At 39.8% G+C, this 18,432-nt stretch overlaps 1 protein-coding gene across 1 annotated transcript in view; it reads left to right on the top strand.

Moving 5' to 3' along the window:
• Positions 1–12,279, top strand: part of gad3 (glutamate decarboxylase 3) — a 31,433-nt gene extending 19,154 nt beyond the window's left edge. The window contains exons 11-16 of the mRNA XM_019347587.2: positions 2,718–2,782; positions 4,868–4,946; positions 8,021–8,170; positions 8,497–8,604; positions 10,764–10,853; positions 11,180–12,279. Coding sequence (XP_019203132.1) covers positions 2,718–2,782; positions 4,868–4,946; positions 8,021–8,170; positions 8,497–8,604; positions 10,764–10,853; positions 11,180–11,353 — 666 coding nt within the window. The 3' untranslated portion in view covers positions 11,354–12,279. The remainder of the gene's footprint in view (positions 1–2,717; positions 2,783–4,867; positions 4,947–8,020; positions 8,171–8,496; positions 8,605–10,763; positions 10,854–11,179) is intronic.
• The last annotated feature ends 6,153 nt before the right edge of the window (positions 12,280–18,432 follow it).

The following is an 18,432-nucleotide window of genomic DNA, read 5'->3' as shown; positions in this document are numbered from 1 at the left end:
ATTTGACTCATATTCATCTTGCCATAACCAATTTTGTACTCTGTAAGGAAGACTGAATCAATATGTTGATCATTTACTAACAGGGACATCATACTATATATGATACTGTAGCTCCTGTGAAAACTAAAGCCTCAAATCCGAAGTACCTGACTCCGTGGTATAATTCTCAAACACGTAGCCTAAAGCAGATAACTCGTAAGCTGGAGAGGAAATGGCGTGTCACAAATTTAGAGGATCATCATTTAGCCTGGAGAAATAGTTTGCTGCTTTATAAGAAAGCCCTCCGCAAAGCCAGAACATCTTACTATTCATCACTGAATGAAGAAAATAAGAACAACCCCAGGTTTCTCTTCAGCACTGTAGCCAGGCTGACAAACAGTCAGAGCTTTACTGAGCCAACCATCCCTTTAACGTTAACTAGTAATGACTTCATGAACTTCTTCACAAATAAAATTTTTATCATTAGAGAAAAAATTACCAATAATCATCCCACAGATGTAATATTATCTACAGCTACTTTTAGTACCATTGATGTTAAGTTAGACTCTTTTTCTCCAATTGATCTTTCTGAGTTAACTTCAATAATTACTTCCTCCAAACCATCAACGTGTCTTTTAGACCCCATTCCTACAAAACTGCTCAAAGAAGTCCTGCCATTAATTAATGCTTCAATCTTAAATATGATCAACCTATCTCTAATAATCGGCTATGTACCACAGGCCTTCAAGCTGGCTGTAGTTAAACCTTTACTTAAAAAGCATCTCTAGACCCAGCTGTCTTAGCTAATTATAGGCCAATCTCCAACCTTCCTTTCATATCAAACATCCTTGAAAGAGTAGTTGTCAAACAGCTAACAGATCATCTGCAGAGGAATGGCTTATTTGAAGAGTTTCAGTCAGGTTTCAGAGCTCAGCACAGCACAGAAACAGCTTTAGTGAAGGTTACAAATGATCTTCTTATGGCCTCTGACAGTGGACTCATCTCTGTGCTTGTCCTGCTAGACCTCAGTGCAGCGTTCGATACTGTTGACCATAATATCCTATTAGAGCGATTAGAACATGCTGTAGGTATTACAGGTACTGCGCTGCAGTGGTTTGTATCATATCTATCTAATAGACTCCAATTTGTTCATGTAAATGGAGAGTCCTCTTCACACACTAAGGTCAATTATGGTGTTCCACAGGGTTCAGTGCTAGGACCAATTCTGCTTACATTATACATGCTTCCCTTAGGCAGCATCATTAGAAGACATAGCATACAGTTTCACTGCTATGCAGATGACACGCAGCTCTATCTATCCATGAAGCCAGGTAACACACACCAATTAGTTAAACTGCAGGAATGTCTTAAAGACATAAAGACCTGGATGGCCGCTAACTTTCTGCTTCTTAATTCAGATCAAACTGAGGTTATTGTACTCGGCCCTGAAAATCTTAGAACTATGGTATCTAACCAGATTCTTACTCTGGATGGCATTACCTTGGCCTCCAGTAACACTGTGAGGAACCTTGGAGTCATTTTTGACCAGGACATGTCCTTCAATGCACATATTAAACAAATATGTAAGACTGCTTTCTTCCATTTGCGCAACATCTCTAAAATTAGAAATATCCTGTCTCAGAGTGATGCTGAAAAACTAGTTCATGCATTTATTACTTCCAGGCTGGACTACTGTAATTCATTATTATCAGGATGTCCTAAAAACTCGCTGAAAAGTCTTCAGCTGATCCAAAATGCTGCAGCAAGAGTCCTGACAGGGACTAGAAAGAGAGAGCATATTTCTCCTGTTTTGGCTTCCCTTCATTGGCTTCCTGTTAAATCCAGAATTGAATTCAAAATCCTGCTCCTCACATACAAGGTCTTAAATAATCAGGCCCCATCTTATCTTAATGACCTTGTAGTACCATATCACCCTATTAGAGCACTTCGCTCTCACTCTGCAGGCTTACTTGTTGTTCCTAGAGTATTTAAAAGTAGAATGGGAGGCAGAGCCTTCAGTTTTCAGGCCCCTCTTCTGTGGAACCAGCTTCCAGTTTGGATTCAGGAGACAGACACTATCTCTACTTTCAAGATTAGGCTTCAAACTTTCCTTTTTGCTAAAGCATATAGTTAGGGCTGGACCAGGTGACCCTGAATCCTCCCTTAGTTATGCTGCAATAGACGTAGGCTGCCGGGGATTCCCATGATGCATTGAGTTTTTCCCTTCCAGTCACCTTTCTCACTCACTATGTGCTAATAGACCTCTCTGCATCGAATCATATCTGTTATTAATCTCTGTCTCTCTTCCACAGCATGTCTTTATCCTGTTTTCCTTCTTTCATCCCAACCGGTCGCAGCAGATGGCCCCGCCCCTCCCTGAGCCTGGTTCTGTCGGAGGTTTCTTCCTGTTAAAAGGGAGTTTTTCCTTCCCACTGTCGCCAAAGTGCTTGCTCATAGGGGGTCATATGATTGTTGGGTTTTTCTCTGTATGTATTATTGTGCGATCTACTGTACAATATAAAGCGCCTTGAGGCGACTTTTGTTGTGATTTGGTGCTATATAAATAAAATTGAATTGAATTGAATTGAATATTCGGTAGTCCACAGTCCAATAATTTACTCTTCCTGCTCCCAAATCTAAATAGTCAAGTTTTAAGGGGTGTGTAATAAATTCTAGAAACACATTTGTAGAAACATAGCTGGTCTATCTATCTGTGTTCTTTGATTCTGTCCCTCCAGGCAGCTTGGGGTGGAGGCCTGCTGATGTCAGACAGACACAGAATGAAACTGCAGGGCATTGAACGGTATCTATCCAAATATTCCCAGTCAGTTCACACAGCATATTTCCACTGGAACACCACTATTAAGAGCCAACAAGCAATTTGAGAACCAGCTCAACAATAAAGCAAAGCAAGGTTTCAAATGACACTTAACATAATGATTAGTTGAACTGAAAAGAAAATAACATACTCACAATCCAGCTTAACCACAGGAAGCATTTATGTTTCTATATGATTGAATATTGCATCGTGTTAGTACAGAGTGGTTGAAGTGCGTCATTTTTTTTTATTATCTAGCACACAATGAAACCCTTCCTTTATTAACTGTCCTTCCATATGGAAAAGCCATCTGTGTTTATTACTGAGCCTCTCTTTGAGGCCTCCCAAAATTTCATAGAAGGTGAACTCAGTGTGTGCATTGCACAAACTGAGAAAAGACTTTACCGGTAAAGGTAATGTTGTGTATCTGATGTCAAACTTCAAAATGAAAAAAAAAAATATTAGCAGATTCAACAAGATTGTGACAATTTACATCCTATTGCAAGATCTTCTTCATATGTTTTTCACATGTATCCACTGACACAACAGTGCATTCTCACCACAACATTAGAAGGTCAAATTTAAGCAAACACATCTTTTCCAATGCCTCCCTGTCCCGGGGGTGAAAGGGAGAACATCTGGTTTAAGTGGCTGTACCGCCAAATCTGTTATTTAAATATAGACATGTGTGGTATCCATAGAAACGTCAGAATCTCTGTGCAGGAAGTGTACTTCAATATCAGTTTACAAAAAATCTCTATTTTCTCTCTCTATTGTAAGGTACACCCACTATTCTGCCTTATTTGTTTGCTTATTACACACCAGTCTACCGCTGTGTATAGTGTTTTCGGCCACTGTTTTCTTTTTTTCCCCAAAAAATGACCTCTGCCAAGAAAGCCTAATTTTTGCTATTCAATACCAGATTGCTTCACCGCAGCAGCATTAATCTTTGCACAGGTAATGTCCATATGTTGATTCATTGTTTTCTTCAGTTTTTGATCTATTGTAGCATATTTTCAAGGGAGCTATATGCTATAAAAAGACCAGGCCAAGAAAAATTCCTATATATTTTTGTGTTTTATCCAGTGGCATCTGCTCTGATGCTTGCACATCTGGTTAAGTCTCACAAGTGTAAGCTTTATTTGGGTACAAGATGGTTTACACAGAGTTTGTAATTGCAGAGAAATAGTCAATTGTTTTTGGGCAGTTGCAGCTGTGGGGAAAAGATCTCAGAAGAAAAAACAACAACAAACAAACAAAAACAACATCAAATTACAGTAACAATAAACCTTGAGTAGAGGCCTATTCCAAGAGACATTTGCAACACAAACACAAACTATAAGTTGATTAACTCCAAGGTCGGCAACTCTGAGTTTTCTGTTCCAGAAGACCTGATCAGAATTCAGTCAACCCATTGAATTAGTTCAATGAGTTTGTCCATGCAGAGTTAAGCACATGTGTGAGTACAGAAAGAAAGCCATCATCAGTGGAGCTCACATACCATGGGTTTGGGACAAATAAGCCATTCTAAATGGATCCAGAACAGATCTGGATTGGATGATGGAATGAAATGACAGAGTTGAATTAGAGTCAGCTTCGCCTCATCCACAATTGGTTTAAGATCTGTCCTGTTTTGCAAGTGGACTCCAACACAGACCCAGTTTGCTGATCCATTATGGAGTCTGATACCTTTGGGTAGATCTGGTTCTGAGTCACTGGTACCTGGGTAGATTCACTGAAACTGCTTTACGTTACCTCATTTACTGGTTAAGTTAACCCTTTTTCTGGAACAGAAAACCAGTTGTTAGTTTAACCTGCTTCTTGGAATACACCTCAGGTTGGTTGGGCCACTAAGTCCTGATCAACAATGCACACCTCCACCTGCTGCATAGTACAAGGGAACAGACTTGACGGAGAGGAAAAATAAAAACTACTAATATGAAACATACACATTGCAGTATAAATACTAAAAATTACTACCCTTGTGAGGTTTTTTTTTTTTATGTCTACCACAACTATGTGCCACATATTTTTGTTTTCTTTTCTGTTTATTTTTTGTTTCATTTTCAGAGCATGTTCAGTGACTTGGAATCCACACAAGATGATGGGTGTCCCTCTGCAGTGCTCTGCCATACTGGTCAAGAAAAGAGTAAGAGATTTGCTTTAATCTGGAGTCAAGACTGCTATTGTCAGTCTGTATTTTCCTCTGTTGACCACTTTAATGAAGCAGATGTGTGGGCTTCAGTTTTTCCGAGACTGTTTGGTTAATTGCTATAAAATGTTTTTAGAACATTAAGAAATAAGTATGTTTGTGATGTTTTATGTTATCAGGGTGTTTTGTTCAGCTCCAGCCTTGAGACCACAGCTGGCGCCGAAGTGGTAGCCGCATGAAATGATGTTGGTTTTTACTTTAGTGCGAACAACTCATGTGAATTTCAAAGTTGTTCTAGCAGTCCGACACTGGTCGGACTGCTAGAACAACTGGACTGATAAGCTCCCGTTGGAGAGCCGTGAGCTTCTCCATGATGTTATCAGTCTTGCGCTCAAAGAGCAGATTCTGAGAACTCACTACTGCCGTGAGCTTCTCCAAGATATTATCCAATTTTCGCTCAGAGGTCTTATTCTGAGTGTTCACGGCAGCCTCAAGCTTCTCCAAGATCTTATCCGTGCTGCGTTCAATGAGCCTATTTTGAGAAGTCGTGACTCGTCCCATCGTTTCAATCACAGCGGGCAGCCTTGTGGGGGTTTGAACAGCCGATTCCGCTTTCTTTAATCTTCGATAAGCCAGGGCCAGGCCAGCTCCGATCAGCAAGAACCCTGTTATCATGGTTCCGAATAGGTAGATGTCTTCAATGTCCTCAATCGACAGTCCCGCCAGGCACACGACCCTCCAGTTATGTCACCTGTTCATCGTGTATCCGGCAGCGAAAGGTCCTCCAGGACACTCAGGCTCACCCGAGCCCAGACTTCTCGTTGGGTGTCAATTGCATTCAGGGACCAGTTGATCAAATCCATAATTCCTATTTTAGGTTTTAGAGAGCAGACTGTGAGAGAGTGTTCCAGGGAAAGAGTAAGAAAATACACGAGACAAGACAAGGACACAAGAAGCTAAGCAGGTAAGATAAGGGAAGGGAGAGGAGAAAAGTGCGACCGCCTGCGCCAAGAGCCAGAAGAGAAACATATGTCTTGAATTTCAGATTACTTGAAAGTAGCCACCCTTTGCTTTGTTGACAGTGGCTTGGCCTTTTCACAGTGAGCTTCATAATTTAGTCACCTAAAATGGTTTCACTTCACAGGTGTGCCTTTGCAGGGTTCATTGGTGGAATTTCCTTCTTTCTTAATGGGGTTGTGCAGCAGTCAGGTTGGTGCACAGCTGACAGTCCTATTTGACAACTGTTAGAATTCATATTATGGCAAGAACCAATCAGCTAAGTAAAGAGAAACCACAGTCCATCATTACTTTAAGAGCTGAAGATCAGTAAGTTTGTAAAGCGCTCTAACGAAACAGGCTGACATGAGGACCGCCCCACGAAAGGAAGACCAAGAGTCCCCTCTGCTGCTGAGGATAAATTCATCCAAGTCACCAGCCTCAGAAATCATAAGTTAACAAAACCTCAGATTAGAGCCCAGATAAATGCAACATAGAGTTCCAGTAGCAGAAACATCTCTACATCAACTGTTCAGAGGAGACTGTGTGAATCAGCGCAAGAAACCACGACTAAGGAAAAGCAACAAGCAGAAGAGATTTGTTTGGGCCAAGAAACACAAGGAGTGGACATGAGACCATCTGTGCTTTGGTGTGATGAGTCCAAATATGACTTCTTTGGTTCCACTCGCCGTGTCTTTGTGAACAGATGCATGGTTCCCGCTGTTAAGCATGGATGAGGTGGTGTGATGGTGTGTGATGGAGATTTATTGAAAATTGAGGGCACACTGAACCAGCATGGCTACCACAGCATCCTGCAGCCACATGCTATCCCATCCAGTTTGTAGTTAGTTGGACCATCATTTATTTTCCAACAGCACAATGACTCCAAACACACCTCCAGGCTGTGTCAGGGCTGTTTGACCAAGAAGGAGAGTGATGGAGCGCTGACCTGATGGCCTGGCCTCCACAGTCACCTGACCTAAACTCAGTGGAGATGGTTTGGGATGAGATGGAGCGCAGAGTGAAGGCAAAATGGCCAACAAGTGCTCAGCATCTCTGGGAACTCCTTCAAGACTGTTGGAAAACCATTTCAGGTGACGACCTCATGAAGCTCATGGAGAGAAGGCCAAGAGTGTGCAAAGCAGTAATCAAAGCAAAGAGTGGCTATTTTGATGAATCTAAAATATAAAAGTTATCATTCATAGTTTTGATATCTTCAGTGAGAATCTACAATGTAAATAGTAATGAAAATATTGAAAAACCATTAAATGAGTAGAATGTGAATGTGTGCCCAAACCTTTGACTGGTAGTGTAGCTTCAACAACTCTTTCTGTATCTTTGTGGAATGGGTCATCAACTTTACCCCACAGTCTGTAACTCACCCTTCTTATTGAAAATGTTTCCATTCTTCAAGCATCCTCTCACTCTCCAGGATTCTGTTAAACAATCTGTTTAGAAAGTCCACTTTCCATCTCCATATCTCCATATATGTTATTTTAGCCAGCTAGCTAATAATGGTCAGCTCCCAAAATTACAGTTTATTTATTAATTAAACTGTGTTTACAAACATACCCTTAAACTCTAAATAGAAAATGCAAACAAAAGCTATCACAAACTGTACATTTTTTTTATTTACACAAATACAATAACCTTAAATATTTAACAGTAATAACAATAATTTTATATCACACCTCAAATTGGTAGTCAGGATTCTCAATCACTGAGCAAAGGCCAGGAAATGTACCAATATATTTTGATTTCAAGGCCATCGAAAGAAATTAATAAGTAAATTCAAGCAAGCAATAACACCTCTGCAAAATAATTAGCCAGTGATAATTAGTGTTACTAGCCTCCTGGACAAATGACTAGTGCAGGCAAATGCCAGTTGCCTATGCAAACAAAAAATGTGATGAATGCAGTCTAACTGTATGTTATAGCAATTTATAGGAAACATAGCTCAGAGCTGAGACCTTAGCAAGCTTCTGGTAGGCAGGCAGGTAGTCACAATGTAGTGGCCCATCTGTGTAGTTTCCGCTTTACTTTGTATGAATGATTTCTGCCTCTTTCATCTTCAGGGTCTCCTACAGGAGTGTAATAAGTTGGGGGCCCAGTACCTTTTTCAGATGGACAAACCATACGATGTGAGCTATGACACTGGAGATAAAAGCATCCAGTGTGGCCGACACGTTGATGTGTTTAAACTCTGGCTGATGTGGAAGGCAAAGGTATTTTTTAAAGTACAACTAAAACCCCAATGTTGGTGTGGGTGAGTGAGCGGTAGTGTTAGTAACATATTAAACCGCTCTGTATAAATGACGTTCTAACCTTTACCTAAGCCTAACCTTTCAGTATAAGCATATCAAACATTTAGCAAACAAAAGTAAAATTATTTAAATATAATGGAATATCATGAATTCTTTTTTATAGTAATTTGTTTTTTGCAAATGGTTTCAATTTCCTCCCTAAACAAAACCAGGTTATAAGATGTCTTTATGTCTTTTTAACAATAAGTATTTGTCTCTCTCACTATGTCCACTATTCAATATGTGAGGGCTCAGATGGCTTTGGATCTCAAGTCAACAAATGTCTGGAGAATGCTGAGTATCTCTATGATCAGCTGCAGAAAAGGACAGAATTTGAACTAGTCTTCAAAAACAAAGTGAGTGTGCTCTTTACAGATATTTTTCCAGAAATACTGATTCTTTGATAGTACTATATGCCAAACCAATTTTTTGTTCAGTTTGCACTGCAACATGACCTTATGTTGGAGACTGGGTGTACATGGTACATAGCCACTTAAAATGGTGATTTTTTCACCATCTTTCTATGTAAGTTGGGTTCAGATATTATATTAGAGGTAACACAGAAAGTTGGACTAAACCTCCATTTTATAACAGTATCTACTGTTACTTTAGCAAAATACCAATACTTTTTCTGTCCAGAACACATCATTCCAAAAGGCTGGAATGATCACGTATTCAACATCCAATTTAGAATAATCCTAATGCTGTGTTTGCACAGTGTCATGGTCGCCAAACCACTCCATGTCTACAGGTGTAAAGATTAATTTCACATCACTCAGAGATCAGAGATACCACACACCAGGTACCAGATGGTTCTGGAAAAGTTTTTGGAGGGGCTACCCGGGGGGAGCAAGGTGGATTCGCCGCCACCAGCCAGCGAGCTTGGAGGCAGCCATCACACTGATGGAGGACAACCTGGTCGGGCGGCCAGAGGTGGAGGAGGGTCACGGCCAACCGGTCCAGCTCTGAGGACAAGGCCACACCTCCTTGTGTCGTGGTTCTTGTGTCGTGGTTCCTCACCCCAAGGACAAAAGGAGGGAAGCAAGAAAACCCAGAGATGCGCGTCTTACACCTGCCCTGTCATTTCATTAAGGGAAATTTAGTACACCCGGAGGCCTTATTCCACACCCTTCCTTGAGTGGTCGGTATCATGACAACAACAGAGGTTTTTTATTAATTCACTGTGACACAATCAACAGTGGCAAGAGTTACACACAGATCTTAAAATAAAATGAATAATGTCATTTGGGAGACATCTTTGCCTCAAAAGGTCTTCTCCTGGGTTATTTGGAAAGTCCTGGGTGGACTGGTTCTCAGAAGTGTACAGAATGTGGACATTATTTTTCACAGTAAAAAATCCTGCCACAACTTCACCTGCTTCCAAGGTGCATGGAGAAGATGAAAGAATTAAAAAAAGCAGGAACTCCAGCAACACTCGAGAAACGAAGAACAGCTTTAATAATTGACCAACGCGTTTCGGCTTGTGGCCTTCATCAGGGTCATAGTAAAACATTGTAAAAAAAAATAGCTTAAATACAAGACAGGAAACAGAAAAAAATTCAAATTAACCAGTCAAAACTTCACAGATAGGTCAGCTGACATATCATAAGTAGGTATTGGTTAATTGGTTAGGTCACGCCCAAGTAGATGTTGGACTAGAACATTAATGATGAGGAGGAGAGGGGGGTGACATAACCTCCATATGTCTGAAAATAATACATGCATGAATAGCATAAGAAGGATACTACAAATATACACACAGGTCAAAAAAAAACAAAAAACATATAACAACCAGGGGCAGTCTTTAATGGTAAAAGCACGTTTGAATTGGAAAACAAGATTACGTCAACACATGGGAACATATTTGTTAAAAAATCCTAATTTATGTCTCTAAAGTTTAGACTGAAGTGTAGACTAAAGATGAGATGTCTAGAACGCTACGCCTTCTTTGGCTGAAATAACAAGATTAATTGAATAAACATTACTCATGTGAGAGTAATTTAACTGATAAAATTAGGATAAAAAAAAAAATAAATAATAAATAAAATTTATTTATTTATTTTATTTTTTTTAAAATAAATTTTATTTATTATTTATTTTTTATCCTAATTTTTTGTCCTCCTTTTTATCCTCCACTGTTACAAATTGTTGGCTGGTTAGCTGCATGGTGATAACAACAAAACATAAAAATTTAGCACACCTAGCACGCAGCAGCACAGATTGTTCGATCAAATGTGTGATATGGACAGAATTCCACAGTGCTCTGTGATGTGGCAGTAACAAGCAAAGTGACAACCCATATGGACCTGAACCAAGTCTAACTTACATGCAACCAGGAACTGTTGTGGGACATACATGTTTTGGTTTGTTTGTTTTAACTTTAACTAGTTTAACTAGTATCTAACTAGTTAGATTTTTTTTTTCTTCTCATTTTCTCTTTACCTTATTTAGCTCTTTGGTTTCTCATCTATTGAAATGAACAAACATGGTTTGTCCCTTTTCCTCCCTCAAACAGCCAGAGCACAGTAATGTGTGTTTCTGGTACATCCCTCCCAGTCTGAGAAGCTTGCCACCTGGATCTGACAGAGATAGAAGACTCCATCAGGTCAGTGCACATCATCACAGTGGTTAAGTTCTGTGTTATTGTTGTAGCAGATATTTCTTGGTTTATTTCCTTGATTATTTTCTTATTTTTATCCTTGGGTTTCTTAGTTAGCTTTGGTACCTTTTAGAAGTAAAGCTATTATTATTAGTGACTGTTATGATTAGGCGGTTGTATCATCGTCTTTGTGTTAGTTATGTGTGTCATGTTACTTCCTGTGTCATTTTGATAACGATTTGTCTTTTTAGTCTGCATCTGGGACCTCTTCTGTCTCAGTTTCTTGACGAGTTCATAGTACTGATGATGATCTTTAACATATTTCTCTGCAGGTTGCTCCTCGGATCAAAGGCAGGATGATGGAAAAGGGCTCTGTTCTGATTGGCTATCAGCCGTTGGGAACCAAAGTCAATTTCTTTAGGTGTGTGTTTTCCAATCCTGCCACTCAACAAGAGGACATCGACTTTCTGCTGGATGAGATCTGCAAGCTGGGTGCTGACCTTTAAAATGTTTAAGTTAACAGGTTTTTGATGTTTATACAAGCAGAAAGTAATTTTAGTTTAATTTTAGCCTGCATAATATGCATTGAAGTAAAGCCTGACAATAGCGTACAATAGTGTAGAAGCTTTCTTGATTTACATTCCAACTTTCCACAGATTTAATAATTCAGCATTGACTGTTATTGTCATTTTCTACTCTGGATTTTTTTGTCTAATCAACAGGTCCTTTAACTTTCAGAAACCATCTGAAATAACCAAATGATTAGAACAATGACACTGTATGTCTTCATTGTTCTCATTTTTTATGTATTGTTATGATGTGTAAGAAATAATTGTGGAAGATGTGTTCTGTTGAGAGAGGAAGTCCCCTGGCTTACCTCTCATTACATCTGAGACAGCGTAAAAGGACTTAACATTCAGGACTTGACATTTATATTAAAAATTATACAGAGTGCATAAGAATAGTCTATCTACATGTGGTTTTGTTAATAGTAAGTCATCTTTATTCTTAATCAAAGACATGAATTAAATATAGGTCTGATTAATGTTAAATGAGAAATGAGTTAAGTAATGAAAATGTTTCTAATTTGGGGATTTTGTATGCATACATGTGATCCGGTTTTGACATACAGATTAGTCTCTGTGTGTGTGTCTGTGTCGCCAACCCATAATTATACATAATTCTGAAAAAGAGAAAGGGTATTAAGTGTTGTAACCGTGTGTGTGTGTAGACAAGAGGGATGGGAGGAGGGAGTGAGTGAGAAGCACTGAGCAGCAAAAGAATGTCTGGCTATGAACGGCACGATTTAATAAAAGAAATTGCATTGAGTATATTGTGATTGACAAACACAGCATTTGAGGAGAAAAAGTTTTCCTGTATATGTGAATTAAAAAGCAGTTATGTTTAAATGAATGTTCATGTGAGAACGAGCTAACGATAAATTAAGTAAGACTGCATAATCAATGTAACATGAAGTGTATTCATATATGACTGAATGTTCATATGCAGTGCAGCTTTCTATGTTAAGAATAACACAGAAAAGAAGAAAATGTAATGAATTGATTTTAAAGTTAAAGATTTCAAACCTTAACTGTGTTAAATCAAGTATGTGTAAACGTTAGAGAGAGGATGACAAGGTGTGGCTGGACATCGAGTGATTAAACGTCAACAACTTTGATTGGATGTCACCGTGGGTGAGACCAGATGTCATCTCAGACGATGTAACATCCAGTAAGAAAGGGAGGAGAAAGGATGGCCGGGTATAAAAGTGTTGTGCAGAAGACATAAGTTGTTCTTCCCTTTGTCTTCTGTGAGACAAGCAGTACAGAAGATTGGATCTCAGAAATTCACAGTTGGAAAACCCAACAGAGATACCAGAGGGATAAACCACTGCCCAAACTTTTAAATTGGTTTTGTATTGTTAGGCTTTTTCTATGCTTATTTTTGTTGTGGTAGATTATAAAATCAAGAGGATTTGAATTCCCACTAAGCATGAAACACTAGATAAGCACATCCTCAGGCTTGGTGTTCTCTCTCCAACCTTTCTCCTCACAAAGATCAGAACAAAGCCAGCATTAGCTCAGAGTAGGTTAATTGAATAAACATAAGTTATTTGATTCTCTTTTTTATCATTATTTGACTCTGCTTTCCTTTTCTCCTGCTAAATTCATTTAATAAAACATCCTGCAATTAAAAAGTCTCAATTGTGGACATTCCCCTTTTTCACCCTTTGTGAAAAAGGAAAGGTAGAAATCTGAGTATTAATCTACATTAGTACAAATAGCTCTTACACATTACCCCAGCATTTAAAAGTAACAGACCCTTGGGGCTAAGCCCAGTTATATTTCAAGAGCACTGACCTACTAGTTGGGGACGAGGCTGGTAGGACCAGGCCTGCAAGTCTAATGAAAGTTCCTGTGTGTGTGTGTGTGTGTGTGTGTGTGTGTGTGTGTGTGTGTGTGTGTGTGTGTGTGTGTTTTTTTTTTTTTTTATCCAGGGAAGTCAGGGTGGACACCTGGGGGCTTTGAGGCAGTTAGTACTGGGTGAATCCCTCACCCATCAGCTCCATCTAAGCCCTGTATTGGCTATTGGTAAGACCCACATGATCAGACATTCAGATTAGTTAGACAGAGAGCTGATCAACACTTCCTGTGCAGGGGTACTGGGGTCCCCCAGATCGATACTTCACTGGTTTAAATAGCATGGCTGCTGATGCATGAAATACATGTCCTAGGTAACACACCTCCCGCTGGAAGAAGGCACACTTGGCCTGCTTTACCTTCAGACCCTCTTTATTAGGCCTCCCCAGCACTACCTCCGACCTTTCCGGGTGCTGCTTATCATGGAAGTTTTAAAATAACCGGCAAACACCGTTAAAAACCGTGAGCAATATTTGAAGTGAGTTTAATAAACACATTAACATGTGGAGAGAAACACTCTAGCCAAACTCCAGGGTGATCTCTGATGATTGCTGCCTCCCTCACATCTTATATACACACACAGACACTTTCAAACAAAGACAATTCCACAACACATCACGTGAGTCTATACCTTCAGCTCAGCTCATCCTGGAAACCTTCTCTTCAGAGACAGAGAATTACGACCTTGTTTTCTGCTTAGCTGTCACCTAGAGATTTACATCCCTGATAAGCAGAAGGAGCCCCACTACCTGCTTAACGTCTCCCATGAACTTACAATGGCCCCACTGTGTATGTGTATGTGTGTGATAGAGCATAAGACCCATTTGTGATGCTATCCTACATGCATACAACTGGTGAGATTTTGATTCTACAAATACTAAAGTGATATGGTTAAAATATGTGATCAATATATCAGAAAAGAAAACTTCCACCACATGCTCAACAGTAGAAGAGAAGACCACAATGTCATCCAGATATAGGAGCAGTGACTGACACTATTGATCACCAAAGGTCTGCTGCATCAGGAGCATCACTAAGGCCAAAAGGCATGCGTTTCCATTCAAAGAGACAAAACAGTGTACAAAAACAGTTTTTGGATGATCTACCTCACCAACTGGAACCTGGTTGTAACCAGTAGCCAAATCCAATGTGGAAAACCAACATGCGCCTGTAAGAGTATCTAAAGACCTGGTCTTACTATTATGTGGCCTATAGTCAACACACATCCTGGGACTACCATTTTTCTTTCTTACCAACATGGGGGATGCAAACGGACTGCTACTCTCCCTGATTACCTGTGTCTCAAGAAGTTGATTAATATGCTCTTTCACCAGCTGAATCACCATCATGAGCTGAAAAAACAGGGCTGTACCATGTGAGAAGAAACAGCACCGTCTTCTGGTCATCTACTGTCAGCACTGACAGATCCACAGCCTTTAGCGGGTCTGACACTGACTCAGAAACTGACTGGGACGCCACTGTAGCAGCACAAGGGAACACCACCAGCAGGCAAACTTACCACTATGACTTTAACCAGTGTACCAACCCTGGTCCAGAGTAGAGAAGCACATCAATACAACTCACATTGATAACCAAAATGTTTGCTATGGCATTCTCCATCCGCACCAGAGCAGGAGAAGCAAGCAATCCAGCAGGAAGCCAGACACCAAGTGCTCAAACAGCGCGTCTGTGCATTTAGGTGTTTAGCAATATAGAGGTAAGCTAGGTTTCTTGTGGTCATCCAGACAATAGATGGATGCTCAGTTCTTTCCATCTGTCTCTGTCCTCTGTCTCTTGGGGGGGTTATTGTGGCTTCCCACCCTCACTATCAAGTACATTTTGTGACAAAGACACACAGACTGTCTCTCTGTCTCTGTTTCTCTCACACATACACACACATCACAAGAAAAAGAAAGGATTGAATGTTTAAATGTGATCCATCCATCTTCTTGCACTTATCTGGGGCAGGGTTGCTGGGGCAGCAGCCCAAGCAGAGAAGCCTTAAATGTGATGTGAACGTGAATACTTTATGTTAAGAACAACAAAGAAAATGGAATGAAGTGATTTTAAAGTTTAAAATCTGATAGATAGAGAGATAGATAAAAATTTTGGTGGACATCAGATGATTGAATATCAACAACCTTATTGGATGGCCAAAATGTGAAGATTTGGTGTCCAGTGGGAGAGGAGGGAGAAAGAGTGAGCAGGTATAAAAATGAGGTGAAGAAGAGATTCGAGGTTTTTCCCTTTTGTCTCCTGTGAGATGAGCAGTTCAGAAGATGATTTTGGATCTAAGAGGTTCACAGTTGAAAATTCCAGCAGAGACTCTAGAGGGGGAACCAAAGTCCAACCTGCTAACCTGTGAATTGATGTTGGAATCTTTGACTTTTCATCTGCTTTTCTTGTCAGGTTAGATGCTTAATTCAGAAGGATTTTGATTTCCATAATACTTCCAGTGAATGCTCAGCTGCTTTCCTGTTGGGTGATTAGCATCAAATCAGAACTCGGGGATAAGTGCATCTTTGAATCCATTTCTGTTCAGCCTCTCTCCAACCTCTCTCCACCAAAGATGAGAACAAAAGTAGCATAAGCTCAGAGTAGATTAGTTAGATAAATATCCTTTGTGATTTGATTATTGTTTTGTGATTTTTATTGTTTGAGTTTGCTTTTGTTTTGCTCCTGCTAAATTGCTTTAATAAATTTTCCTGCAATTGTGTAAATTTGGGACATTCACTTTTTAACCTTTTGTGAAACAGGAAAGGCAGAATAGTAAAAATAATCTTTCCTTGAAGCTTGCTGTCTAGGCTACTAAAATCATCCCAGAAATAACAAGTGTCACGATCAATAAGGGAGCTACCGTTACAGGTGGCTCTGATAGGATTCGACCTGCAAGATTACTCCGGTTACTTCTTATTAGGGTTAGCAGGGAAGATGCTTGGATGAATTTAAGGTAGATATTTAGCTCGTGCTGAACTCGGCATTATCTACTGGGTAAGACTCATAGGATCAGGGCTAAGTTTTTTAGTCAGGGAGCTGAAATGAACTGTCTTCCTGTCTTGTGGGCCTACTTGTCGACACCTTTTATTATATTTTCCCCTATTTTCTCCCCTTTTCCTCCCCCCCCCCCCCCTTCTTTTTTCTTTCTCTTGCCTGTCCTGCCTTAGAGATGTTTCCAAAACCAAGGAAAATTTGAGGTTATTTTTTGTTGGATGGAGTGGATCAGGTTTTAACTGTCCTTTTCCCAATGAAGCTGAGAAAAGAAACTGACTCCACATGAAACTCACATATCACATTCTCAAGAAAGTGTAGGAGTTGCCTGACATGGGACTCATTTTCATGGATAGACTTGGAGAAAATCAGGATGTCTTCTAAATAAACAAAGACAAAGTGATTAAGAAAGGCCCAGAGGAAGATCTAAAGACATGGAGGGAGAGTCCAAGTTAACAGAAGGGGAGGCTGATTTCAATGGTGATGACATCAGATAATCCAGCCAAGGATACTGTTTGTGCTCAACTCTGTGTTTGGGTTATGGAGGCTTAACCAGGGGTGACCAAGAACCAGAGTGCAAGGGGTCTTTAAAAAGTATTAAAAAAAAAAAATCTACTTAAAAGTCTGGTACACTCCTGTTACCTTGTTTCTACGTAAAATGTCTATGAACAGCCAGATCAGGGTTCATGCCCTTATCAAACACACTTTTGAATTTGGTGATCAAATTATCAAAAGATAGATTTGGGTCAGTCTTTAACCCTGACACCATATCAGCCCCAGAGCAACTCCACAGAGAAAGTAATTTTTGGACTGTCTAATTCATAGATTTTACTTTACTGGCAGAACACTTGGAAACTGTAAGATAAACACCACATTTCTTTCAAATCCCCTGTGAAGATGTTGTCAGAGGCTTCTCTAGAGGCGTGTTACCTTTTGGTTCTGATCCAGATGACTTTATCATACCTTTTAATTCCACAAGCTAATGAATGATTGTGCCTTGTTTTCTGGAGATATGGTGCAAAATCTTGTCAGCCAAGCTGAGCAGCCTGGATACACAGTATGCAACGAACTGGGTTCGAGTTCGCTCAGTCCATAGTTTTGTCTGCATCATTCTGTCATGGTCATTTGTCATTGGTGCAGGAGGGCTGGTCCCACTGCTAAGTTTTGTAGAGTAAAAAGTCAGGTTGCAAAGACTGGTGCTGGGTCTACTACTGAAGTTGAAGTACACACCCATATGGCTGGCTCTGATTTTCTTTGAAATTCCAGTGGTTTACTTGGGGACTGAGGTTTGTACACAGCTAACTGAGCTGTATGTGGTTGATCCACCACATACAGTTGGTTGATCGTCCTCATTGAGAATTTTGATGACCCCAATATGTTGATAATGACCCAAGAAGTGGCTGTGCAGGGGCACCCTCCCCTTGATTTTTCTGCTTTGTCATTGGCTGACCTGTCAGATGAACAATCACAGCTGAGACTAGCACTTTTGGAGAAGCATAGCACAATTTTACAATTAGGATATACCAGTTTAGCGGAACATGAGAATCCTTTAGTGGATAATGCTCCAGTATGACAGCAGCATTGTGGGCTCCCAGTATCTTAACTGAAGATTTACTACATGTATTAAACAAATATAGATATTATGGATCTTGAATAAAACACTGTATAAAGGAGATCTTTATACAAAGGTATCTAGTTTTGTTTTCTGTATTGACCGTTGAAATACTATTGATCTTTTCATCTTACTGTTGCTAGTGCCTCCATGAACAAAGCAAAGAGGACATTATGCTTGGCCCCACTGAGAAGTGGGAAAATTTGTGAAATCAAATGAGGGTAACTAGGTCTTGGTAAGTTTAAAGTGCCAAATAAATTAGTGTTAAAAGTAATTCCCAATTAACCCTGTTGAATTTCTGTCTGCAATAAAGCTAGTTAAGACTTGCATTCGATGACTGCATCAAGTGTGAATTCCAATTCTGGAAAAAGTTCTCACCTTTCTAAGCACCCAATCTCACCGCTGAGAAATTATCACTGACTTAGGGTGAATGTTGTTAAGTAACCATTTTTCTTTTCTTTTTTTTTTAACCTGAAGAACTGGTTAAGTTTGCTATACCAGTCAGAAACCTGTGCATACAAAGTAATGTCTGACAAGCAAGATAGGGTAAAACAAAACACTTAAA

The sequence above is a fragment of the Oreochromis niloticus genome, linkage group LG18, assembly GCF_001858045.2.
Source record: "Oreochromis niloticus isolate F11D_XX linkage group LG18, O_niloticus_UMD_NMBU, whole genome shotgun sequence".
NCBI lineage: Eukaryota > Metazoa > Chordata > Actinopteri > Cichliformes > Cichlidae > Oreochromis > Oreochromis niloticus.
The sequence above is the reverse complement of the archived record's forward strand: the minus strand, read 5'-3'. Positions and strand labels throughout refer to the sequence as shown.